General features: G+C 49.1%; 1 protein-coding gene across 1 annotated transcript in view; it reads left to right on the plus strand.

The window, feature by feature from the left end:
• Positions 1-721: 721 nt before the first annotated feature.
• The window catches only part of LOC115469747 (amine oxidase [flavin-containing] A-like), a 58,991-nt gene continuing 32,834 nt past the window's right edge, over positions 722-26,878 (plus strand). The window contains exons 1-4 of the mRNA XM_030202533.1: positions 722-838; positions 8,558-8,695; positions 17,390-17,494; positions 26,301-26,392. Coding sequence (XP_030058393.1) covers positions 722-838; positions 8,558-8,695; positions 17,390-17,494; positions 26,301-26,392 — 452 coding nt within the window. The remainder of the gene's footprint in view (positions 839-8,557; positions 8,696-17,389; positions 17,495-26,300; positions 26,393-26,878) is intronic.

Raw genomic sequence — 26,878 nt, forward strand, 5'->3', positions numbered from 1 at the left:
TTTTTGTTACATTTGTACCCCACGCTTTCCCACTCATGGCAGGCTCAATGCGGCTTACATGGGGCAATGGAGGGTTAAGTGACTTGCCCAGAGTCACAAGGAGCTGCCTGTGCCTGAAGTGGGAATCAAACTCAGTTCCTCAGTTCCCCAGGACCAAAGTCCACCACCCTAACCACTAGGCCACTCCTCCACTGTTGCTACTATTTGAGATTATACATGGAATGTTGCTATTCCACTAGCAACATTCCATGTAGAAGTCAGCCCTTGCAGATCACCAATGTGGCCACGCAGGCTTCTGTGAGTCTGACGTCCTGCACGTACGTGCAGGACGTCAGACTCACAGAAACAGAAGCCTGCGCAGCCTTCTACATGGAATGTTGCTAGTGGAATAGCAACATTCCGTGTAGAATCTCCAATAGTAGCAACATTCCATGTAGAATCTCCAATAGTATCTATATTCCATGTAGAATCTCCAATAGTATCTATTTTATTTTTGTTACATTTGTACCCTGCGCTCAGTCCTGTTGGATAATCGAGACTGTATTGTAAATGTAAACTGTTTTGATTGTACCACAGAAAAGCAGTATATCAAATCCCATTACCCATTAGCGCCATGTGCATTGCTGGAGAATGTTCTAAGTTGTGTCACGTGCTCCACCGTGGGACACTGACACCTTGAAGTCACCACTATGATACGTTTTCAGCATTACTCACATACTGAATGTTTTTCATTGGTTGGTCAGGTCTCTCGGCTGCCAAGTTACTGGTGGAGTCAGGACTGAGTGTTGTCGTCTTGGAGGCTCGGGACAGAGTTGGAGGAAGGACCTTCACCATCAAGGTAAGTTTGCTGAATACAGATACCTTGAAGGGCAGTTCTTGAACTGGGTGCCCATATTAACATGCCCCTTTGCGAGCGCAAAGATAGAATCAAAGATAGATGAGTGCTAGTGTGGTGTAGGACATAAAAGCAAAGAAGCATGCATATAGGCGGAGCAAGTGCGGGACATGGGCAGGACAAGGGCGGGGCATAGGCAGAGCAAGGGGAGGGCATGAGTGGAGCAAGGGTGGGACATGGGTGGAGCAAGGGCAGGGCATAGGTGGAGCAAGGGTGGGACATGGGCGGAGCAAGTGCGGGACATGGGCAGGACAAGGGCGGGGCATAGGCAGAGCAAGGGCAGGGCATGGGGGGAGCAAGGGTGGGACATGGGTGGAGCAAGGGCAGGGCATAGGTGGAGCAAGGGTGGGACATGGGTGGAGCAAGGGCAGGACATGGGTGGAGGAAGGGAAGAGCATGGGCAGAGCAAGGGCGGGGCATGGGTGGAACAAGGGTGGGACATGGGTGGAGCAAGGGCAGGACATGGGTGGAGGAAGGGAAGAGCATGGGCAGAGCAAGGGGGGGCATGGGTGGAACAAGGGCAGGGCATGAGTGGAGCAAGGGTGGGACATGGGTGGAGCAAGGGCAGGGCATGGGTGGAGCAAGGGTGGGACATGGGTGGAGCAAGGGCAGGACATGGGTGGAGGAAGGGAAGAGCATGGGCAGAGCAAGGGCGGGGCATGGGTGGAACAAGGGCAGGGCATGGGAGGAGCAAGGGAAGGACATGGGTTGGGCTCCCACCTAGTATTTAACTTACAGAATACTGCAAGCTACATGCATCCCTACGGTATTTATGTGACCACAGTTCTGCCAGGTCTGTGGATGCATAAAAGTAAGGCACATCGATACAGGATTACGTTAGTATTCTGTAACAGAAGCCAGCCACCTGTTTGCTGTTGTTCAGTAGGTTCTCACTGTGTTGCATTGGGGAACCCATATGGAGGCATCATTTCTAGAACTTCCCCCTGAATGAGGTAATTATCGAAGGCTGTCTAGAGTTACGCACCAGGATGATCTGCGCTGAGCAGAAATTCTATTTCCTCAAGACCCTTCACTGGCTCCCTATCCGTTTTCGCATCCTGTTCAAACTTCTTCTACTAACCTATAATGTATTCACTCTACTGCTCCCCAGTATCTCTCCACACTCGTCCTTCCCTACACCCCTTCCCGTGCACTCTGCTCCATGGATAAATCCTTCTTATCTGTTCCCTTCTCCACTACTGCCAACTCCAGACTTCGCGCCTTCTGTCTCGCTGCACCCTACGCCTGGAAAAACTTCCTGAGCCCCTACGTCTTGCCCCATCCTTGGCCACCTTTAAATCTAGACTGAAAGCCCACCTCTTTAACATTGCTTTTGACTCGTAACCACTTGTAACCACTCGCCTCCACCTACCCTCCTCTCTTCCTTCCCGTTCACATTAATTGATTTGATTTGCTTACTTTATTTTTTGTCTATTAGATTGTAAGCTCTTTGAGCAGGGACTGTCTTTCTTCTATGTTTGTACAGCGCTGCGTATGCCTTGTAGCGCTATAGAAATGCTAAATACTAGTAGTAGTAGTAGTAGTAGCATCAGGTTCAAAATCCTTGTTCTAGTCTTCAAGGGTCACCTCCTCTCTGTTCCTGCCTATATTCACAGTCCCCTTATTCCTTAGGTCCCTACTCGGAGACTCCGCTCTTCCAATGCCAGCCTCCTTGTGGTTCCTTCCCTTTCTGCCCTTCGCCTCATGATCTCCTCTGCGAAACCACCTTCAGCTACCTTGGCCCCTCCTGGGCACAGTTTAAATCTCTCCTCAAAGCGTTTCTCCTCCATGACGCTTTCAGTCTACTCCTTTCTGATTTCTCTGTCCCGTCTTCCTCTTTTTCCTACTTTCCCTTTTTCGCATGTCTGTTTTAGAATATTGTAATGGAAGTCCAAGAAGTAGGGGTGGACGAAAAAATCTTCACAGCCAGAGGTAGATAAAATCAACTTTATTCAGCACCACTTGTGTGGCTGTGAAGATTCTTTGGTCCGTCCACCCCTACTTCTTGGACTTCCATTTGGATTATATTATGTAGGGGTTTTTTTTTAACCTTGACCTTGGGATGGAAATTTGTTAGTATATCAAGCATTGGAAATAAATAAGTATATATATATCGGCAACTATGTGCATAATTGCTGTTACATAGTAACGTGGAGGGGCATGTTTTCCTCAGAACGCATGACGTCCGGCGAAGGGGTGGGGAAACCCGTATTATCGAAACAAGATGGGTGACCTTAGAGATGGTCGTCCTTAGAGATGGTCGTCCCCGGTTTTCAGTGATAATGGAAACCGAGGACGCCCATCTCAGAAACGACCAAATGCAAGCCCTTTGGTCGTGGGAGGTGCCAGCATTCGTAGTGCACTGGTCCCCCTCACATGCCAGGACACCAACCGGGCACCCTAGGGGGCACTGCAGTGGACTTCAGAAATTGCTCCCAGGTGCATAGCTTACCGTGTGTGCTGAGCCCCCCCAAAACCCACTCCCCACAACCGTGCAACACTACCATAGCCCTAAGGGGTGAAGGGGGCACCTACATGTGGGTAAAGTGGGTTTCTGAGTGAGGTGGAACAGGTATACATGAATCACTTGTCAGTGGCGTTCCTAGGGGGGCTGACACCCGGGGTGGATCGCCGATGCGTCTCACCCCGCCCCCCGGGTGCAGCACGACACCCCCGGTGAAAGGACCCCCCCCCGGGTGCACGCCGCTGGGGAGGGGGGTGCCGCGCGCCTGTCTGCTTCGTTTGTTTCCATGCTCCCTCTGACCCGGAACAGGAAGTAACCTGTTCCGGGGCAGAGGGAGCACAGAACGAACATAGCGGACAGGCGCGCGACACCCCCCAGCAGCGTGCACCCGGAGCAGACTGCCCCCCCCCCCCTTGGTACGCCACTGTCACTTGTTTACTCTCTCCAAAATACTAGGACTAGGGGGTACACAATGAAGTTACTAAGTAGTAAATTTAAAACAAACCAGAGAAATATTTCTTCACTCAGTGTGTAAGTAAACTCTGGAAGGATGTGTTGCCAGAGAATGTGGTAAAAGAGTTAGCTTAGCAGGGTTTTAAAAAGATTTGATTACTTTCCTAAAAGAAAAGTCCCTAAGCCAGTCCGTTATTAAGATGGACTTGGGAAAATCCACTGCTTATTTCTAGGATAAGCAGCATAAAATCTGTTTTACTGTTTTGGGATCTTGCCAGGTACTTGTGACCTGGCCACTGTTGGAAACAGGATACTGGGCTTGATGGACCTTCGGTCTGTCCCAGTATGGCAATGCTTATGTTCTTCTGTTCTTAAGATACATAGACTGCAGTGGCAGAAAAAATTGTCCAGTCCTGGGGGGGGTCCTTTACTTTAACTGGCCTTGGATTTTAAACCTTTGATTTTTAAAAGGACAGCAGAGGCTGGAATGATGCAAACGGACTTGTGGTTGGAGCTGGAATGTCTTTTTTTTTTCTTCTGAAGCAGAGCCCTGAGAAATTTGCCTTGACAACAGGAAGTGGAAGTCTGGTTTTTCCTGCAGTGTGCTTTTCTTAGTCTTTGGTATTTAGAAGTATATAAAACCACTTAATAGGCCAACGGGGAGTCCTGGAAGGAGCAAACACAGGCTGTGCAAAGGGCTTGGAGAGTTAATCCCATAAAACAAAACAGTTGATTCACAGTAGCTCCCTGGCGCAGTCCCCCCCCCGCCCACTCCGTGAACCTGGAGTGCGGGTTGGGTTCAGAACGTTAAAACAGCAAGAAATGAGGAAAAAGCAGGCCAAAATTTGCTCAGGGATTTCAAGCATGGCGAGGACTGTTAAAATGCTGTTTTATCTGGCAAATCTCACCTGAATTTAGCCAGAGATGATTTCCTCCATACTCTGAGAAATACTGAAAATCCGCCTCAATGGGGAACGAAGGGAAGAATGCTTAGGAGGCCCAGCGGAGAAGGCTGCACAGAGCTTTTCGTCAGTATTGGCCAGAACAGAGGCGATCGCCTTACCCCCACGACGATTCTCAGGCACTAGAAGTGATCGGAGAAGATGATTCTTAAAAAGAACTCATTTTTTGGGTTTTGTTTCAAAATTCTTTTATTAACAATCACAGAAAGATAAACAATTAAGTTTTACGATAAGAATGAACAATTGATCAGAGAGTATAGAAAAGCTCTAATAGAAATTAAGGGGTCTTTCCTGTGCGCTAAGGCCGTTTTTACCACTTGTGTAAAATGGCAAATTTTTTTTTTTGTATTATTGTTGCTATTAGCGTGCGACCATTATAAAATATTGGCACATGAGCACTTTCCGCCACCTATTTCGTAAGGCAGTAAGAGCTCATGTAGTATTCTAATGTACCTGCACTATTTAATTTAGGAACACCTACTCTCTACCCCCTGACATGCCCTTCAAAAAAAAAAAACTCCAGAAATTTTAGCTGATGGTTAGCTTTGCAGGGTTTAAAAAAAGTTTGGCTCATTTCCTACAAGAAAAGTCCATAAGCCATTATTAAGATGGACTTGGGGAAATCCACTGCATATTCTGGCAGCATAAAATCTGTTTTACTGTTCTGGGATTTTGCCAGGTATTTGTGACCTGGATTGGCTACTGTTGGAAACAGGATACTGGGCTCGATGGACCTTCAGTCTGTCCCAGTATGGCAATGCTTATGTTCTTAGTGCGCACAGATTTGGCAGCTATGGCCAGGGCCGTCAAGGGGGGAAGGGTGGGGGGCAAGATTCTCCCGGGCCTGGCCTCCAAGGGGGGTCCTGGTGCTGGGGTCTGGCTCTCTCCTGCTTCTGACAGGACCTGGGTGATCACCCGGGTCCCGACAGAAGCAGGAGAAAGACAAGCACCGAGCCCCCCCTTAGAGGTCAGAGGAGCAGACAGGATTCTAAATTGGATTCAGGGGGCCCCTGGTCTGGCTGGCAGGGGTCCCCAAGCCCTGCAAACAGACGCCTTCCTCCAGTACTGTTCTCCGTCGCATTGCCTGCCCTGCTCAGTGCTTCCCCTCATGCCATGCATGCTCAATTTTGATGAAATTGACCCCTCCCTTACTTCCTCAGTGGTCATTGACCCCCCCTCTCCCACCCCCCAAAGACGTGAAAGAAACAATACATGCCAGCCTCTATGACAGCGTCTGATGTTATGGCCAGTCCTATTAGAGCAGTGGCGTAGCTACGTGGGGCCAGGGGGGCCTGAGCCCCCATAGATTTGGCCATGGACCCCCCTGCCGACAACCCACCATCGCCGTCACCTGCCTTTGCTGGTGGGGGACCCCAACCCCCGCCAGCCGAGGTCGCTTTCTTCTCGCAAAAGGTTTCCTTCTGTTTCTGACATCCTGCATGTCCTGGTTGGGGTCCCCCGCCAGCAAAGGTAGGCGACGGTGGGTTGGCGGGGGGAGGGGGGGTCGAGAGGGTCATCGGCAAGGGGGGGCAAAGTTGTTGTTGGTGGTGGTGGCGGCGGCGGGGTCGGCAATGGCGGGGGGGGGGGGGTCGGCGGCGCCAGGGGGGGGCTAAAATGTGCCCCCTCACCTCAGGCTCTGGACCCCCCTCCCGCCGGTCTGGCTACACCCCTGGTGCCAGAAAATAAAAATTATTTTCTGACGCGTGTGGGGGACACATGCTAACATGCATGAAATTACTACCTAGCACACGCGGTAGCCGGGTGGTAACTCAGAACTGATTTGCGTTGGGCACGTGCAGGCCCTTACGGGGCTTAGTAAAAGGACCCCTTAACCCCTCTATTGCCTCAGGTACAAACTTAGAGCGTGAGCTCTCCAGGGACAGGGAAATACCCAGTGTACCTGAACGTAACTCACCTTGAGCTACTAGTAGAAAGGTGTGAGCAAAATCTAAATACATACACTTGATCCAGATTTCATTTGGCTGAATATTGTTTCGTTATCAAAGTCTTCTGTGCTGCCTGCTCAGGAGTCAGAATTAGCACAGCAGGGTCGCTCTTCCCAGAATTACAGTAACTTGAAAAGGGATGAGATTTCAGGTCAGGGAATTCACTCTAGCACCAGGAACACTTTAAAGGGCCCTTTTACAAAGGAGTGCTGAAAAACAGCCTGCGGTAGTGTAGATGCGTGTTTTGGGCGCACGCAGAATCATATTTCAGTGCGCCTGTAAAAAAAATGCCTTTTAAAAATTTTGGCCAGAAATAGACGTGCGGCAAAATGAAAATCGCCACTCATCCATTTTGGGTTTGACACCTTACCGCCAGCCATTGACCTAGCGGTAACGTCTCACGCAGTAACCGGGTGGTAATGGTCTACACACATAGAATGCCAATTACTGCCTGATTACTGCCTGCGTGCCAGAAAATAAAAATATTTTCCAGCATGGTTAGTGGACGCGCGTAAAAAATGAAAGTACCGCAAGGGCCACGCGGTAGCCGGGCGGTAACTCAAAATTGACGTGTGTTGGGCAAGCATAGGCACCTATGCAGCCTATTTTCGAAGGAGAAGGGCGGCCATTTTCCGACACAAATCGGGAGATGGGCGTCCTTCTCTCAGGGCCGGCCAAATCGGCATAATCGAAAGCCGATTTTGGCTGCCTTCAACTGCTTTCCGTCGCAGGGATGCCCAAAGTTCAAGGGGGCGTGTCGGCAGTGTACCGAAGGCAGGATGGGGGCGTGGTTAAGAGATGGCCGTCCTCAGCCGATAATGGAAAAAAGAAGGGCGTCCCTGATGAGCATTCGGCCAACTTTACTTGGTCCCTTTTGTTTCACGACCAAGCCTCGAAAAGGTGCCCCAACTGACCAGATGACCACCGGAGGGAATCGGGGATGACCTCCCCTTACTCCCCCAGTGGTCACCAACCCCCTCCCACCCAAAAAATTAAATTAAAAAACATTTTTTTCTAGCCTCTATGCCAGCCTCAAATGTCATACCCAGCTCCATCACAGCACTATGCAGATCCCTGGAGCAGTTTTTAGTGGGTACTGCAGTGAACTTCAGGCAGGTGGACCCAGGCCCATCCCCCCTCCCTACCTGTTACACTTGTGGTGGTAAATGGGAGCCCTCCAAAACCCACCCGAAACCCAGTGTACCCAAATGTAGGTGCCCCCCTTCATCCCTAAGGGCTATGGTAGTGCTGTAGAGTTGTGGGTAATGGGTTTTTGGGGGGGGGGGGGGGGCTCAGCACACAAGGTAAGGGAATTATGCAGCTGGGAGCAATTTGTGATGTCCACTGCAGTGCCCCCTAGGGTGTCCGGTTGGTGTCCTGGCATGTGAGGGGGACCAGTGCCCTACGAATGCTAGCTGCACCCATGACCAAAAGCCTTGAATTTGGTCATTTATGAGATGGGCGTCCTCGGTTTGCATTATAGGCGAAAACTGAGGCCGCCCTCTCTAAGGTCGGCGATCTCAACATTTAGGTCGACCTAAATGTTGAGATTTGGCCGGCCCCGACCGTATTATCGAAACAGAAGATGGACGCCCATCTTGTTTCGATAATACGGGTTGCCCCGCCCCTTTATGGAGCCATCCTTAGAGATGGGCGGCCTTATAGATGGGCGCCCCCATTCGATTATGCCCTCCATGTGGCTTTAGTAAAATGGTCCCTAGGAGAGTTGCGCTGTTGCAATGGCTTTTGGCCAGATTAAACCTTTTAGGAAAGGCAGGTGTACTGTACTGAGTAGTACAGGCGATGTTGCTAACACTTTTTCCCGTTTCTCCCGCAGAACAAACAAGTTGAATATGTGGACGTTGGTGGAGCCTACGTGGGACCCACCCAAAACCGTATCCTGCGAGTGGCCAAGGAGCTGGGCGTGCAGACTTATAAAGTGAACGTCCAAGGCAGTTTCCTCGACCATGTGAAGGTGAGAGAGCCTCTCCTGCCCTGGGCTGCCCATCTTTATCAAACAAAACCGGTGGTGGGAGGCAGAGCTGGTGGTTGGGAGGTGGGGATAGTGCTGGGCATACTTATACGGTCTGTGCCAGAGCCGGTGGTGGGAGGCAGGACTGGTAGTTGGGAGGCGGGGATAGTGCTGGGCAGACTTATACGGTCTGTGCCAGAGCCGGTGGTGGGAGGCAGGGCTGGTGGTTGGGGGGCGGGGATAGTGCTGGGCAGACTTATACGGTCTGTGCCAGAGCCGGTGGTGGGAGGCGGGACTGGTGGTTGGGAGGCGGGGATAGTGCTGGGCAGACTTATACGGTCTGTGCCAGAGCCGGTGGTTGGGAGGTGGGGATAGTGCTGGGCAGACTTATACGGTCTGTGCCCTGAAGAGCACAGGTACAAATCAAAGTAGGGTATACACAAAAATTAGCACATATGAGTTTATCTTGTTGGGCAGACTGGATGGACCGTGCAGGTCTTTTTCTGCCGTCATCTACTATGTTACTACAGAAACACGCGCCGACGCCAGCACAGACCCCCCTTTTTGCCACAGCTTCGTAAAAGGGGCCCTAAGGGCCAGATGTACTAAACTTAACGAGCCATTAATGAGCAAGTAGTAAACCCTGGCATGCACTAAAGACTATTTTCCGACGACGGTAGCAGCTAACGAAAACGGAATGCAGATGAGCAAATCGTGTAGAAACCCTATTGTAATGAGATGCACTAACCTTTTCCGATTGCCTTAACGCTGGAAAATCTATCGAGAGGTCTGTACCTCTCGTTGGGGCTGTGTGGGATTGAAAAACTGCTAGAAAAGTAACAAAACAAAAAACCGGGGGAAAAAAAAGTCAAGTGCTCGTCAGGGACGCCCCGCTTCAAAAAAGACGTCTATTTGGCCGTCATTCCCCCCCCCCCCCAGAAGACGCCGCGCTGCTCACCCCCTCCGATGCGGCTCAGTGCAGTTGACGCCCATCCAAGCAATACATCCATTTTGGCCGTCATTCCCCCCCCCCTACACACCACACACATGAATTGCAGTTTGTATTTATTTATTACTTATTTACAGTGTGTTTTTTCTAGCAAAAAAGGTGCCGGTACTCAAATGCTAGGCCACCCTTCAGGAGTGGGCTGATCACTGAGGGACCCACCCCATAATAGCCAGGCTCCCTGTAACCAGTCACAATTGATGACAAGACAGAATTGGTGTGTAGAGCCTGTGCTGGGCAGACTTATATGGTCTGTGCCAGAGCCGGTGGTTGGGAGGCGGGGCTGGTGGTTGGGAGGCGGGGATAGTGCTGGGCAGACTTATACGGTCTGTGCCAGAGCCAGTAGTGGGAGGTGGGCTGGTGTTTGGAGGCGGGGATAGTGCCTGGGCAGACTTATACGGTCTGTGCCAGAGCTGGTGGTAGGTGGCAGGGATAGTGCTGGGCAGACTTATACGTCTGTGCCAGAGCGGTGTGGAGGCCGGGACTAGTGCTGGGCAGACTTATTGGTCTGTGCCAGAGCCGGTGGTTGGGAGGCGGGGCTGGTGGTTGGGAGGCGGGATAGTGCTGGGCAGACTTATACGGTCTGTGCCAGAGCCAGTAGTGGGAGGTGGGGCTGGTGTTGGGAGGCGGGGATAGTGCTGGGCAGACTTATATGGTCTGTGCCAGAGCTGGTGGTAGGTGGCAGGGATAGTGCTGGGCAGACTTATACGGTCTGTGCCAGAGCGGTGGTTGGGAGGCGGGGATAGTGCTGGGCAGACTATCACGGTTCTGTGCCAGAGCGTTGGTTGGGAGGCGGGGCTGGTGGTTGGGAGGCGGGGATAGTGCTGGACAGGACTTATACGGTCTGTGTCCTGAAGAGGCCAGGTACAAATCAAGGTAAGGTATACACAAAAAGTAGCACATATGAGTTTATCTTGTTGGGCAGACTGGATGGGACCGTGCAGGTCTTTTTCTGCCGTCATCTACTATGTTACTATGTAACTCTATCATTAGAACTTGGGTTCTGTGGGTCGATTTTAGCAGACAATGGAAAAGGTGCCGGTACTCAGTACCCCCAAGTACCCCTCAAAAAAGCCCTGCTTATTTATGACATTTAGATCCTGGATTAAACATTGAATTCGGTTGAAATCTAGTTTGGGGGGCATTGCCCCCTCACGCATGACACTGCATGTCTGGAAGGGAGATAGGATGTGTAAAAGATAACTTTTGTGGGGGGTGGATGAGGGGGGGTACTGGCCCCCCCAACGATCTGGAAGAGAAAAGGGAGGGAGATTATTTGTCTTGGTGTTTTGTATTTTGGGGGATACGGGTGGAATTGTTCTCGCTGGTGTGGCTGGGAATTATCAGATGGGAATTAGTGGGTGGGAACTGTCCAGGTGGAAACTACTGACCTACAACCCTGAATCCGTTATACTATCGTCAGGACAACTCATTGCGTGCACCACGTTTCTTTCAAAATGGCCTGAAACCTGTACTTGCCATGTTGACAGACTTCCTTCTGCCTCTTTCCACCCTGAATTTTTTTTTGCATGTATATGAAGGTCAATCTGGAGGCAAAATTCATCTGCCATAAAACAATCATCGTGAATTTAAAGACCTTTTCTCTTGTCGGAGAATTCTGAGCATTTACAATCGCCCATCGTTTGTAAGAGAAACTCCCAAGGTGCTCAAAAGAAATATATGGCATTCCCAAGGAAAACAAATCTTTGCAGTTCTCCTAGAGGTGAAAGCCACCCTCACTTGGCAAGCGATACTTCAGTATAAACACAGCTCCTGGCAAAGGAAAAAGCTTAAATAAACATGAACCACGCGCCTGTTCCTCTCAGATCTGCATCTGCAAGTTCTTGCATGGCGATACTAGCCAAAAAAGAAACCGATATTTCATTGTCATGAATGAGTCAGGAGATTCGGAAGGATGAAGAGCAGCTGATGTTCCCTTCTCTGGAAAAGGGATTAATGCCCTTCAAATATTTGAATGTCCTGTATCATCTCACTCCTGTCTCTCCTTTCCTCCAATATACAATCTTCGGGTCATCAGTCTCTCCTCATGCGTCTTGCTACGCAAACCCCAAACCATTTTTGACGCTTTTCTCTGAACCGCTTGAATCGTTTTGCATCCTTAGCAAGGTAACGGCCTCCAAAATGAATGTAATCACAAAAGAGAGGGTAATACACAAAGCCGTAGCGAGGGGGAGCCTGACACCCGGGGCGGGTCGCTGCTGCGCACACCCCCCCCCCCTGGGTGCAGCACGGCGCACACTCCTCCCGCTGGAGCGCACCCCCCCCCCCCCGGAGCGCCTACCTCCCCCCCCGGAGCGCATACCTGCGGCGAGGGACGGGCGGGGGGGCCGAATCCGCCCCGACTGCACGTTGCTGGGGTGTGTGGGCTCCGCGCTGGTTCACTGCTCTCTCTGTCCCGGAACAGGAAGTAACCTGTTCCGGGGCAGAAAGGGCAGTGCACCAGCGCACAGCCGACACCCCCCAGCGGCGTGCACCCGGGGCGGATCACCCCCCCCCCCCCCCCCCCCCCCTTCCTACGCCACTGTAATACAGCATACAAGCATACAATATAGACAAGAAAAAGCAACACTGGGCCTTCAAGAAAGAGACAATGGCCGTCCTTTATTGTGAAAAAGACCCGACACGGGTCGTGTTTCGGCGCACAAGCGCCTGCCTTAGGGGTCAAAGTGTGTGAAAACAGCGTCTGTTCGGATTGAACAAACGCTCAGTGGTGGCTGGCAATTTACTCAGACCGTCTGAACATTCCTGCTCATATATTGTGAAGACACACTTTGACTACTACTACTACTACTATTTATCATTTCTATAGCGCTACAAGGCATACGCAGCGCTGTACACCATAAACGAAAGACAGTCCCTGCTCAAGAGCTCACAATCTAAATATGGAATGTTGCTAGTGGAATAGCAACATTCCATGTAGAATCTCAAATAGTAGCAACATTCCATGTAGAATCTCAAGTAATAGCAACATTCCAGAATCTCAAATAGTAGCAACATTCCTTGTCCGCTGCCCTAACCACTAGGCTACTCCTCCACTAGCAACATTCTATAACCCCTGAGGCAGGCACTTGTGGCCGAAACACGGCCCGTTTCGGGTCTTTTTCACAATAAAGGACTGCCATTGTCTCTTTCTTGAAGGCCCAGTGTTGCTTTTTCTTGTCTCTAAAATTGAACACAATACTCCAAGTGGGGTCTCACCAATGACTTGTACAGGGGCATTAACAGCTCCTTTTTTCTGCTGATTATACCCCTTTCTATGCAACCTAGTATTCTTAGTACATACATAAGTATTGCCACACTGGGACAGACCAAAGGTCCATCGAGCCCAGCATCCTGTTTCCAACAGTGGCCAATCCAGGTCATAGATACCTGGCAAGATCCCGAAAAAGTTCAATACATTTATACTGCTTATCCCAGAAATAAGCAGTGGATTTTCCCCAAGTCATTTTAATAATGGTCTATGGACTTTTCCTTTAGGAAGCTGTTCAGACCTTTTAAAACCCCGCTAAGCTAACCGCCTTCACCACATTCTCTGGCAACGAATTCCAGAGTTTAATTACATGTTCAGTGAAGAAATATTTTCTCCAATTTGTTTTAAATTTACTACTTTGTAGCTTCATCACATGCCCCCTAGTCCTAGTATTTTTGGAACAGTAAACAACGATTCGCATCTACCGTTCCACTCCACTCATTATTTTATAGACCCTCTATCACATCTCCCCTCAGCCTCCTTTTCTCCAAGCTGAAGAGCCCTAGCCGCTTTAGCCTTTCCCCATAGGGAAGTCGTCTCATCCCCTTTATCATTTTCGTCGCCCTTCTCTGCACCTTTTCTAATTCCACTATATCTTTTTTGAGATACGGCGATCAGAATTGAACAAATATTCGAGTTGTGGTCGCATGTTTCACCGACTTGCAGCTTTATCAAGGATCAACCCCCTTTTTCTTAATGCCAAGCCATGTATGCTGAGATGTTCCTTAGCGTCAAACATCCTTTCAGAAGCATCAAAAATAGCTAAATATTTTATTTTGCCTTTTCCATCTGTGAAGCTTTCTCCAAACGTAAAACTTTGTAAATGTATACCTTAGACATATTGCCCTTGAATCTCACATTTTTTGGGCCGTCCATCCTTGGAATCTCTAATTTGTACCAGAGGCAACAGAGAGGGAAAATGACTTGCCCAACTTCCCTGGCTCTCAGCCCAGAGCTGCCAAGTAACCCAGCTCCAACAGGGAGACGTTTTGGCCAGTCCTTTCTTTGAACGTATGTCCTAATCTGTTGTTCCTGATACTATCAATTGAAATCAGCACTTTAGGTCCCAGACCACCTTATAATTGAAAGAGAAAAACGCCTAGATTTCGACCCAAATCGGGGAGATAGACGTTTATCTCACAAAAACGAATAAATCGGTATAATGGAAAGCCGATTTTGGACGTTTTCAACTGCACTCCATCGCGGAAGCGTACAAAGTTGACGGGGGCGTGTCGGAGGCGTGGCAAAGGTGGAACTGGGGCGTGGTTATCGGCCGAGGAGAGATGGGCGCCTTTCACCGATAATGGAAAAAAAAGTATGCGTTTGTAGCTAGAATTTAGGGCACTTTTCCTGGACCCTGTTTTTTCACGAATAAGGCCCCAAAAAGTGCCCTAAATGACCAGATTACCCCCAGAGGGAATCGGGGATGACCTCCCCTGACTCCCCCAGTGGTCACTAACCCCCTCCAACCACAAAAAATGATGTTTCACAACTTTTTTATTTTCACCCTCAAATGTCATACCCACCTCCCTGGCAGCAGTATGCAGGTCCCTGGAGCAGTTGTTAGGGGGTGCAGTGGACTTCAGGTAGGTGGACCCAGGCCCATCCCCCCCCCACCTGTTACAATTGTGCTGCTTAATGCTTAGTCGTCCAACCCCCCCTAACCCACTGTACCCACATGTAGGTGCCCCCCTCCCCTCTTAGGCTATAGTAATGGTGTAGACTTGTGGGCGGTGGGTTTTGAGGGGGATTTGGGGGGCTCAACACCCAAGGGAAGGGTGCTATGCACCTGGGAGCTCTTTTACCTTTTTTTTTGTTTTTTGTAAAAGTGCCCCCTAGGGTGCCCGGTTGGTGTCCTGGCATGTGAGGGGGACCAGTGCACTATGAATCCTGGCCCCTCCCACAAACAAATGCCTTGGATTTATTCGTTTTTGAGCTGGGCGCTTTCATTTTCCATTATCGCTGAAAAACAAAAACGCCCAGCTCACAAATTGTCGAATAAAACATGGACGTCTATTTTTTTCTAAAATACGGTTCGGTCCGCCCCTTCACGGACCCGTTCTCGGAGATAAACGCCCATGGAGATAGACGTTTTCGTTCAATTATGCCCCTCATAATGTACCAGGATAGGCTGGCAGAGATCCAGGACTGGCTCAGAATTTCCCTCCTGGAACCGGGGTAACTTCTCTACCCATTAAGCTTGTTCATTCAAATCATGTGCTTGCATATTCCCCCTGCTCACTCACAAACTGTTACTGCCCTCATACCCACAGGGAGGCTCTGTACTTTCCCTGCTACTTCTGGAGAGGTGAAATGATGGTGGGGGAGGGGTCCCTGGTAGGGGGTCCACAAATATATGCTTGCCTAGGGCCCAATATAGTGTTAATCCGGCCCTGCCACCAGGAAAGGTACTATTTTTGGCATGCCAGGGAGGGAGGGAGGGAGGGAGGGAATGCATTGCCCCCCCCCCCCCCCCCCCAGTCCACCTCTGAGCCCTCCTCCCCCCAAAATTGTCTGGCTGGCTATGCCCCTGCCTCAAATGCTGTGCATATCGCATGTCCCAACCAATGACATAGTCAGACAGCAAATCTTTGGTGGGCCAACAGGTAAAATGTCTGTACAAAATGTGCAAAATCAAGCCATTGGGAAGTAGGAGGAGCCAGCATTTTTACTAGACTGGTCCCCCAGACATCCCAGGAAAGCAATAGGGCACTCTAGGGGGCACTGCAATGGACTTCATAAAATGCTCTCAGGTACACAGCTCACCATTGCTCCCTGTCTGCTGAGCCTCCCAAAACCCACTACCCCCAACTGTACACCACTATCATAGCCACTAAAGGTACCTATATGTGGGTACAGTGGGTTTCTGGTGAGTTTTGGAGGGCTCACAGTTTCCACCACAAGTGTAACAGGTAGGGGGAGGTAGAAGCCTGGGTCCGCCTGCCTGAAGTGCACTGCACCCACCACTAGACTACTCCAGGGACCTGCATGTTGTTCTAATGGACCTGAGTATAACATCGGAGGCTGGCCTAAATCACATTTTTGGGGGGTGGGAGGGAGTTAGTGACCACTGGGGGGAGTAAGGAGTGAACAAGGAAACAACAAGTCAAGCGGAAGATATTCAGAAGGACCAGACTGAAGTCACAGATGTTAACAGTCAAAAATGATTTATTAGGAGTAAGGAGTGGTCATCCCTCATTCCTTCCAGTGGTCATTTAGGGCACCTTTTTGTGCCTTATTCATTATAAAAACAGGTCTAGCTCAAAATGTCTTAATTTTAGTCCTGAATGGTTTTGTTTTGTTCCATTATGGCTGAAAAACATTCTTGTGTTAGGAACGCCCAGATCCCGCCCTTAACACGCCTCTGACATGCCCCCTTGTGATATGAACACACTTTGGATGGACTTCATAGAAAAACATCTAAAAATTGGTTTTGAAAATACCAATTTGGATGTTTTTGTGAAAAAAAAAAAAAACATCCAAAAGCAGATTTATGCCACTTTTCGGACATTTTTCTCCTTTGAAAATGAGCTCCATAATGTCATTTCTTATTCTGTCAAATAAATCAAAGAGCGCTGATCTGGATGGCTCTCAATCTGGGCTTCCTTCTCCTGACACAGTCAGCTCAATGTTCAGCCACACTTACAATCATGAGTTTTGAAAATACCAAATATGCAGTGCCACTATCTGGACACTGACCAGCGCTGAAGAACTGGTAAGGTGGTCAGTGCCAGAATTTATCCAGATAGTGGCAATATTCAGTCTGCTGTTCAGATAATGGATCCAGATAAATTAGGACAGCGTTCTAGATGTCCTAGGTCCAACGAGGGAAGTGGAGAAATCAACCAAGGTTTTAGGAATTATTTTGGATACCATGTTTACTTTGCAACCTGAGATTAATCATGTTATAGAGACGGGTCCCCTGATATTCAGCGATGAGTCTGGATATTCAATGACAGGCTGTATCCACTCCCTCACGTCAGGCCAATGACAAAGAACGCACCCGTGTATCTCGAAAAGAAGCGCCTCTTTTCAAACTTGCTTTTGTAACTGGTTACGTTCATCACGCAGTTTTGGAATGCCTTACCACTTGACGTGAAAAAAATGCGCGACCTAACCAACTTTCGGAAATCACTGAAGACCTCTACCTCTTCAACAGAGCATACCACAACGATCCATCATATGAACTTTAACGCATTACCGCTTTATCTGTTATTCCGAATGTAATCTCTTTATACCTGATTGCTTAATTTCTACTATGTCTCTCATGTTCGTTATGTAATTGCCAATTGTATCTTTTACTCTGGAATGGCGATAGCCATGACGGAACAACGTAATCCACATTGAGCCTGCAAGTGGGGGGGAAAACGTGGGATACAAATGCAAGAATTCAATAAATACATAAATCTTTGTGTTTCAGGGAAAATCCTACCCATTCCAGGGGGCTTTTCCAGCCATTTGGAATCCGCTGGAGTACCTGGACTTCAACAACCTCTGGAGAACAATTGATGAGATGGGTGAAGAGGTATGTTATTGCCGCTGTTTGAATTTCCATGGGGGGCCAGGTCAGCACAGTTTTATTTCTCCGTATTGCTAATTCTGTCATGGTATCATGAGGAAGTATGATCCAGATGGGTCTGGAATCAGCACCCCTATCACTCTAGAGGTAGTAGCTGTTCCAATTAGCCTAAAAGTTTGATTTTGGCTTAGCAAGCAAAGACCTATTCTCTTCCCTCAGTGGTAGTACTTCCCCCTGGCCACTAGAGGGGGCTCATTATAGGCATGAAAGTGGCCCCGATTAATACAACCCCTTGCATTCTGCAACTTCCTATTTTAAGTGTTGGAGAGGAGTGTCCAAGGCTGTATTTCAGCTGCAAAAACCTTCCTCAGGAGGTTTGATCGCGTTAAGAGCCTCTCTTTAACTTAGCTATTTGTACCCTATTTCCCCGAAAGTAAGACATCCCCCCAAAATAAGACCTAGTAGAGGTTTTCCTGAATTGGTAGATATAAGGCCTCCCCCGAAAGTAAGACCTAGCAAATTTTTGTTTGAAAGCAGGGCCGCCGAGAGCCAGACAAGGCAGCCCCCCCACCCGAGGTCGCCGGGCCCCCCTCCACCCACCCGGAACTAACCTTAAACGCCTCCTTTCACCTTCGCAGCAAGCAGCAGCAGGGCAGACCTCTCCTTCCTTCCGTGTCCCGCCCTCGCGGACATTACGTCAGGCGAGGGCGGGACACGGAAGGAAGGAGTGGCCTGCCATGCTGCTGCTTGCTGCAAAGGTGAAAGGAGATGTTTAAGGTTAGTTCCGGGAGCGACGGAGGGAGGGCGGGCGGGCCAACCCCGATGTTTCCCTGAAAAATAAGACAGCCCCTGAAAATAAGACCTAGCGCATTTTGGGGGGCAAAAATTAATATAAGACAGTGTCTTATTTTCGGGGAAACACAGTAGGTTTCCTTACTCCGTACTAGAGAATGACACGGGGACAGAGTTTGTCCCTTTCCCATCCCCATGGTCTCATCTGCAGAAGCCTCCAATACTTATGATTTTATATTTAAGTCTTTCAATGAAAGTATAAAAAGGAACAATATGCTGTGCAACTTTTGTTTATAAATCACAGACATAAAACAATAATTACAACGAGCAGTTATAATAACCCCCCCACCACCACCCTCTATCCTCCCAACCCTACTACTACTACTACTATTTAGCATTTCTATAGCGCTACAAGGCGTACACAGCGCTGCACAAACATAGAAGAAAGACAGTCCCTGCTCAAAGAGCTTACAATCTAATAGACAAGAAATAAAGTAAGCAAATCAAATCAATTAATGTGTACAGGAAGGAGGAGAGGAGGGTAGGTGGAGGCGAGTGGTTACAAGTGCTTACGAGTCAAAAGCAAGGTGGCCAAGGATGAGGCAAGACGTAGGGGCTCAGGAAGTTTATTCCAGGCGTAGGGTGCAGCGAGACAGAAGGTGCGAAGTCTGGAGTTGGCAGTAGCGGAGAAGGGAACAGATAAGAAGGATTTATCCATGGAGCGGAGTGCACGGGAAGGGGTGTAGGGAAGGATGAGTGTGGAGAGATACTGGGGAGCAGCAGAGTGAGTACATTTATAGGTTAATAGAAGAAGTTTGAACAGGATGCGAAAACGGATAGGGAGCCAATGAAGCGACTTGAGGAGAGGGGTAGCTGATTTCTACTACCCCAAGGAATCCTAATCCACCCTGTTAAAATGTCCAAGGGTATAAAATACAACCCTATGCCCTAGTGGGGGAGAAATATACCCTATGAAGTACTGTTATGATTTTTTAAATTTGTGGATGAATAAGAAGTCATCAACAATCTCAGGATTCAGTCCTTCCTGCAACAGAAGATGTCTTCTTGGAAGATGTGCTGGTAGCAGGTTGTACAGGGTCCCCCATGCAGATTTTGCTAGTTCTGGCCTGCATAGGAGCCAACTTTTCAAAATTATTGGGGATGCTAAGCCCAATGGACATAACCCCTCCCTGGACACATACAAGGAATTTTCGTAATATTGTGGGTGCTCAAGCAGTGGCGATCCTAGCCTGCATGACACCCGGGGCGGATCGCCGATGCCCACCCCCGGGTGCAGCGCGGCCCCCCCCCCCCCCCGGCGAAATGACACCTCCCCCCCCCCCAGTGAAAAGACCCCCCCGGTGCACGCCGCTGGGGGGGGGTTCCGCAGCGCAAACTTCGCTGCAGCTCCCTCTGCCCTGGCCGGAACAGGAAGTAACCTGTTCCGGGGCAGAAGGAGCTGCAGCGAAGTTAGCAAACTCAGCTGACAGGCGCGCGCCGCGGCACCCCCCAGCGGCATGCACCCGGGGTGGACCGCCCCCCCCCCCCTTGGTACGCCACTGTGCTCAAGTACCCACAGCACCCACAGAGCCGGCTCCTATGGTGGCCTGCATGTTTGCTTGTTTTTCCAAAAAATCAAAATATCGTCGTCTGCATCACTCAAACATAAATAACAGTTCAGTTCATTAACAGGCTTCAAAGTAGAAAATGACACAGGGACAAATTTTGTCCCCATCCCCACGGGCTCTGTCCCCATCCCCCCCCCCCCCCTCCCTGTGGGCTCTGTTTCCATCCCCTGTCCCTGCAGTTACTGAGATTTCCTGTCCCTATGTCAGTCTGTACTCCGTACCTACTACTACTACTACTACTATTTAGCATTTCTATAGCGCTACAAGGCGTACGCAGCGCTGCACAAACATAGAAGAAAGACAGTCCCTGCTCAAAGAGCTTACAATCTAATAGACAAAAAATAAAGTAAGCAAATCAAATCAATTAATGTGAACGGGAAGGAAGAGAGGAGGGTAGGTGGACGCGAGTGGTTACTACCCTAGTTATTGTGATCTAAGAAAGAGAAAATTCAATTTGTTGGATTTATTCCTTATTGTAATGTGCTTGTGTGTTTCTTTAAAAAAGTTTAAGCTGTGCATTCTGTTTCAAAAATATAAATAAAGAACAAAAAAACATTAAATTGCTGAGGGCACACACATGTGCAGCTGCTCTCAGGGGCTTCCCCCCCCCCCCCCCCCCCCCCCCCCCCCCCCCCCCCCCCCGTTTACTAAGCCATGCTGGTGGCCAATGCTTCACTTTGAATGGATTGTGTCGGAATTTATTTATTTATTAGGATTTATTTACCTCCTTTTTGATGGAATTCACTCAAGGCAGTGTACAGTAAGAATAGATCATACACGAGCAGGAGGCAATTAGAGCAGTAAAAATATTCAAACAACAATACAAAGTATGGCATAGTATTCTACTTACAATGTCAACACAATATGTAATAGAATATTATAATTGGTAGTGAAGGGTAAGGCAAAGTTGTAACATATAGATTTTAATTTTATTTTTTGTTACATTTGTACCCTGTGCTTTCCCACTCGTGGCAGGCTCAGTGCTGCTTACATGGGGCAATGGAGGGTTAAGTGACTTGCCCAGAGTCACAAGGAGCTGCCTGTGCCTGAAGTGGGAATCAAACTCAGTTCCTCAGGACCAAAGTCCACCACCCTAACCACTAGGCCACTCCTCCACTGTTGCTACTAGTTGAGATTCTACATGGAATGTTGCTATTCCACTAGCAACATTCCATGTAGAAGTCGGCCCTTGCAGATCACCAATGTGGCCGCGCAGGCTTCTGCTTCTGTGAGTCTGACGTCCTGCACATACGTGCAGGACGTCAGACTCACAGAAACAGAAGCCTGCGCAGCCTTCTACATGGAATGTTGCTAGTGGAATAGCAACATTCCATGTAGAATCTCCAATAGTATCTATTTTATTTTTGTTACATTTGTACCCTGCGCTTTCCCACTCATGGCAGGCTCAATGCGGCTTACATGGGGCAATGGAGAGTTAAGTGACTTGCCCAGAGTCACAAGGAGCTGCCTGTGCCTGAAGTGGGAATCGAACTCAGTTCCCCAGGACCAGAGTCCACCACCCTAACCACTAGGTGATTGATTTGAAGAAAGTTGCACGTGAGGTCAGAGAGATGGTTAAATATTATCTCAGCTAGAGTAGGAGTGGATAAACATGTCCCACTGCAGTATGTGCAGCCCGAGTCAATCCTTGTGTGTGTGAGTGAGACTAACAAGTTAGTTAGCGCGGCTTAGTAAACAGGGGGGAGGGAGGGGGTTAGTTTCCACAGAGCAGGAGTGAAGCTACCGTGCATATGCTTCCTTTTTTGAATACACACATATGGGGGGGGGGGGGGGGGGGAGGAGAAGAATTCTATAAATTGTGCTAAAAAATGCACCCTTTATAGAAGGATTCCCACATGTGACTCTGGGCGCCAGATTTCCGCCTGCTGAAACTTGGTGTAAATCCTGGCGCCCAAATTGGACGAGGTGACCCATTATTCTGTAAAACTGCACGTATCTTTCTGGAATGCCCAGGACCCGCCCCTGCCCCTCCTGTGGCCACGCCCCCTTTTGGGTTGTGCTCTATGGGATTTAGGTGCCCAGCGTTATAGAACAGTTATGTGGCCAGATGCATGCGCAAATCCTAATTGGTGCCAATGAACTCAATGATTAGTTGTTAGCATCCAATTATTGATGGCAAACAGCTCATTAGCCAATTAAGCTGTTCGTGTACCCAAATTTGGGCACCATATATAGAATGTGAGGGTAGTACCTGCAGACCTTTATAGAACCAGCACTATGCGCGTAAATACCCGCTTTGAAAATTCTTGTTCAGGCCAGTGGTGTAGCTACGGGTGGGCCTGGGTGGACATGGGCCCACCCATTCTTGACTCAGGCCAGGGGCATAGCTACGTGGGGCCACGGGGGCCCCCGTAGATTTGGCCCTGGACCCCCTGCCGACGACCCTCTCGACCCCCCTCCCACCGTCAACCCACTGTTAACCCGCTGTCGCTGTTGCCTACCTTTGCTGGTGGGGGACCCCAACCCCCGCCAGCCGAGGTCCTCTTCTTCCTTCGTTCTGTTTCTGTCTGATGTCCTGCACATCCAGCAAAGGTAGGCGACGGCGGGTTGATGGCGGGAGGGGGGGTCGAGAGGGTTGTTGGCGGGGGGGGGGGGTCAAAATTGGTGTTGGCAATGACGGGGGAGGGTTGGCGGCGGGAGAGGGGGGTCGAGAGGGTCGTCGGCAGGGGGGGGTCAAAGTTGGTGTCGACAATGGCAGGGGAGGATTGAGAGGGGGGGTTGAGAGGGTCGTCGGCAGGGGGGGTGTCAACAATGGCGGGGGGGGGGGGGTTCGGCGGCCCCAGGGGGGCTAAAATGTGCCCCCTCACCTTGGGCTCTGGACCTCCCTCCTGCTGAAGTCTGGCTACACCCCTAGCTCAGGCCCACCCAGCGGCAGCACCCCACATCAACATCTCTCCTCCTCCGCGTTGATCCGACATCTGACCACCCGTCGCTGAATCCCATCCCTCCCTGGTATACCATAAAGGCGTCCCTGGTGCCTACAGTGATTCAATTATTGCTGCCTGAGCTGGCCCTGCAGGCTTTCATCATTTCCTGTCTGGTGGGACCTGACTGATTGAAGCCTGCGGAGCAGTGGCGTAGCCATGGGTGGGCCAGGGCCCACCCTATTTGGACTGTGGCCCACCCAAAATTGTGCACTCTTGCTATGGCTTGTAGAGGTCCTCAAACCCCGTCAGCTGAAGATTTCCTCCTTCTCAGGCAGCACTTGCCTCCAGCTGAAACCAACACCAGCCCCTCTTCACATGCTTAGTTTTCATGCATGCACAGCCTGCTGGCCGTGGCATCAGCTCAAGGAAAGTGCTGCTGGCTTGTTCGGAAGAGCGCTGACTGTCTGAGCAGGAGGAAATCTTCAGCTGGTGGGGTTTGTAGATCCCCTCCTGCTCAGGTATTTAATATTGTGGGCTTGCAGGTGGAGGGAGGGAAGACGAGCAGAGCAGAGGGGGGCTAGGGACGGGGGGGAGGGCATGAATTCCATGCCCACCCACCTTGGACTCAGGCCCACCCAAAATTGGCTGTCTGGCTACGCCCCTGCTGCGGAGTCGGCACAGGTAGCAATAATTGAATCACTGTAGGCGCCGGGGATGCCCGTAAGGTACACCAGGGAGGGACGGGGTTCAGCGACAGGCGGTCAGATGCTGGGATGCCACGGAGGAGGAGAGATGTTGATGTGGGGTAGGTGAAAAAATCTTTAATTTTTTTTTATTCTCTGGGTTGGGGGGGGGAGGGCTGTGGCGTACCGGGCCGTGGAAGGGCCCAACCAAGTTAGCTGTGGGCCCATCCAAAATAATGGGTCTGGCTATGCCACTGGTTCAGAGCCATGTCTAAAATTAGGCCAACTCTTTACCTGTTGGCATTTAGTTTATTTATTCAAATGTATTTATTTACCAAATTGGGGGTTCTTAACCCAGTCCTCGGGAAACATCTAGTCAGTTCAGTTTTCGGGATACCTGTCTCATGCACTTTCGTTGTGGGTATCCTGAAAACCTGACTGGCTAGGTGTGTCTCGAGGACCGGGTTAAGAACAGGTGGAGTCAGCCATTTCCAACCCAGTCCTCGGGGCATACCTAGTCCCATCAGGTTTTCAGGATATCCACAATGAATATTCATGTGTTAGATTTGCCTGGAATTGAAACGGTGCATGCAAATCTGTCAGCATTATTTATACATAATAAATGCCACTGCCAAAATTATGCCCAAATATTCAATTCTGGACCATGTCCAGGTACCAGCATTGAGTATCCGGGTATGTGAGGGCCATCAGACAAGGGCCAGTGTTCAGCCAATAGCCGGATAAGCAAACTCAATGAAAGATAGGCCTGTTATTTACCCAAATAAGTGTCGACTTCACCCACACACTATCCGGTTAATGCTCTGGCTTTCAGAGGGAATATTCAGGACTCTATAAGGGTAAGAGCCACTGAATGATCCCTCAGGGCCTGGTCAGCGCGAGTTAAGTGGGGAAAAGTCTCTCTTACCAAAATATAGAACAGGAAAAGTTCTCTACGATGACGAATCACAGAAGGCAAAAGTAGAGACTAATAGACGATTCACCACTGGAGACGTGAGTCCAACAGTCTTTATTATATCAGAGATAACGACCCGACACAGGCCGTGTTTCGACGCTAAAATTTTTTTTTGCTCTGATAGTTTGTATCCAGCATATTCTGTTTGGTGCTACGTGATCAGTGAGTTGACAACACATATACAAGTAGGACTCTTCATTTTGCATTCATTACTTGGTGTATTTATTGACCCCTGATGCAGATGCTTTTTAGCGTCGAAACACGGCCTGTGTCGGGTCGTTATCTCTGATATAATAAAGACTGTTGGACTCACGTCTCCAGTGGTGAATCGTCTATTAGTCTCTACTTTTGCCGTCTGTGAAAAGTCTCTCTTACCTGCTTAACCTGAACCCAAAATGGCCGCATGTATTCATAGAACTTCTCTGAATTTTCCAAGAATAAAATCATGGCTGCCAACTTGACAAATACTTTTGAATATCTGTCTCTTGGCTCTTACGGTCATTCTGTTGAAAGGTTGTGGAGTCTTGGCACTGGCCTAGTCTTTCATCCTGACAAGCCGAACGTCGGGATTCATTTGTTTGCTCCCTGTGCTCGATGATACTTTGTAGCCAGTATTGTTAGTCCCTGTCGAGAAGGAAGTCCCAGTCTCAGATCCATGGTGATACCCTACTGCCTGGACTTTAAAGGAACACTCTAGAACTAGGTGCTCGCAGGTACGCCCCCTTTTGTGCGTGTAATGCCCAGGGGCTGTTCCATATGAATTTTGACTTAGTGGTAGTTCCTGTCCCTTGCCACTAGAGGGGGCTCAAAATGAACAGGAAGGTGGTCAAAGTTAAAATCTATCGGTATCTGGAGCCCCGATTTAATAACACAGTAACATAGTAAATGACGGCAGATAAAGACCTTATGGTCCATCCAGTCTGCCCAACAAGATAAACTCATTTTACATGGTATGTGATACTTTATACCTGAGTTTGATTTGTCCTTGCCTTTCTCAGGGCACAGACCGTAGAAGTCTGCCCAGTACTGTTCTTGTACTAAAAGTTCTGAAGATTCTGGAATCCTAAAGAGTTACAAGATTCCGGAATCCCAATTAGTAGCAACATTCCATGTAGAACTCCAAAGAGTAACATAGTAACATAGTAAATGACGGCAGATAAAGACCTGAACAGTCCATCCAGTCTGCCCAACAAGATAAACTCATTTTACATGGTATGTGATACTTTATACCTGAGTTTGATTTGTCCTTGCAATTCTCAGGGCACAGACTGTAGAAGTCTGCCCAGCACTCTTCTTGTACTAAAAGTTCTGAAGATTCTGGAATCCTAAAGAGTTACAAGATTCCGGAATCTCAGTTAGTAGCAACATTCCATGTAGAACCCCAAAGAGTAACATAGTAACATAGTAAATGGCGGCAGATAAAGACCTGAACGGTCCATCCAGTTTGCCCAACAAGATAAACTCATTTTACATGGAATGTGAGTGAGGCCAACCCCTCTCCATCTGCAACTTCCCGTATATGCCTTCTTGAAGCGCTATAGTTCACAACAGCAAGGGAGCAAATAGATGGGCGGAGCATGGATGAGACGTGGGCAGGGCTCCCAGTTACATGCATAATGTACAGAATACTTGGCCTAGAAGTGGCATTTCAGTGGGTGAGGTAGGTGGAGGACTTAGAAAACTGTACTGTCACCCAGGTAGTTGAGAAGGAAGGTTTATGGCTCAGTTCCCCAGCAGAGACCAGTTCTAGCTGAGCTGGAAGACCAGCCAGAGAACGCCAAAAAAAAAAAGAAAGAAAGAAAATTGAGTGTGAATTTTGAAGTTTTGATGTCATGTCTTTGATTCTAGATTCCCATGGATGCTCCTTGGGAGGCTCCTCACGCCGCAGAATGGGACAAGATGTCAATGAAGGATTTCATCAACCACGTTTGCTGGACCAGGTAAAAGGACCTTTTCCATTTCAAGCTCAAAAACAATGAACAAAAACTAAGTAGCTTTCCCTCTTCTGCCTAGTTAAAAGCACACAGAGGGTCTTTGACAAAGGCACGCTTGCGTTTTTAGCACACTCTAATGACTAGTGTGCGCTAAATGCAAGAGACACCCATAGGAATATATGGGCGTCTCTAACGTTTAGCACACGTGCTAAAAACGCTAATGTGCCTTCGTAAGAGGAGTTTAAAAAAGGTTTGGACGGCTTCCTAAAGGAAAAGTCCATAGACCATTATTAAATTGGACTTGGGGAAAATCCACTATTTCTGGGATAAGCAGCATAACATGTTTTGTACTTTTTTGGGGACCTTGCCAGGTATTTGTGACCTGGATTGGCCACTGTTGGAAACAGGATGCTGGGCTTGATGGACCTGTGGTCTGTCCCAGTATGGCAATACTTCTATACTTATAAGACTTCCATTGCACGAGCGAATGGA

The sequence above is a fragment of the Microcaecilia unicolor genome, chromosome 4, assembly GCF_901765095.1.
Source record: "Microcaecilia unicolor chromosome 4, aMicUni1.1, whole genome shotgun sequence".
NCBI classification, from domain to species: domain Eukaryota; kingdom Metazoa; phylum Chordata; class Amphibia; order Gymnophiona; family Siphonopidae; genus Microcaecilia; species Microcaecilia unicolor.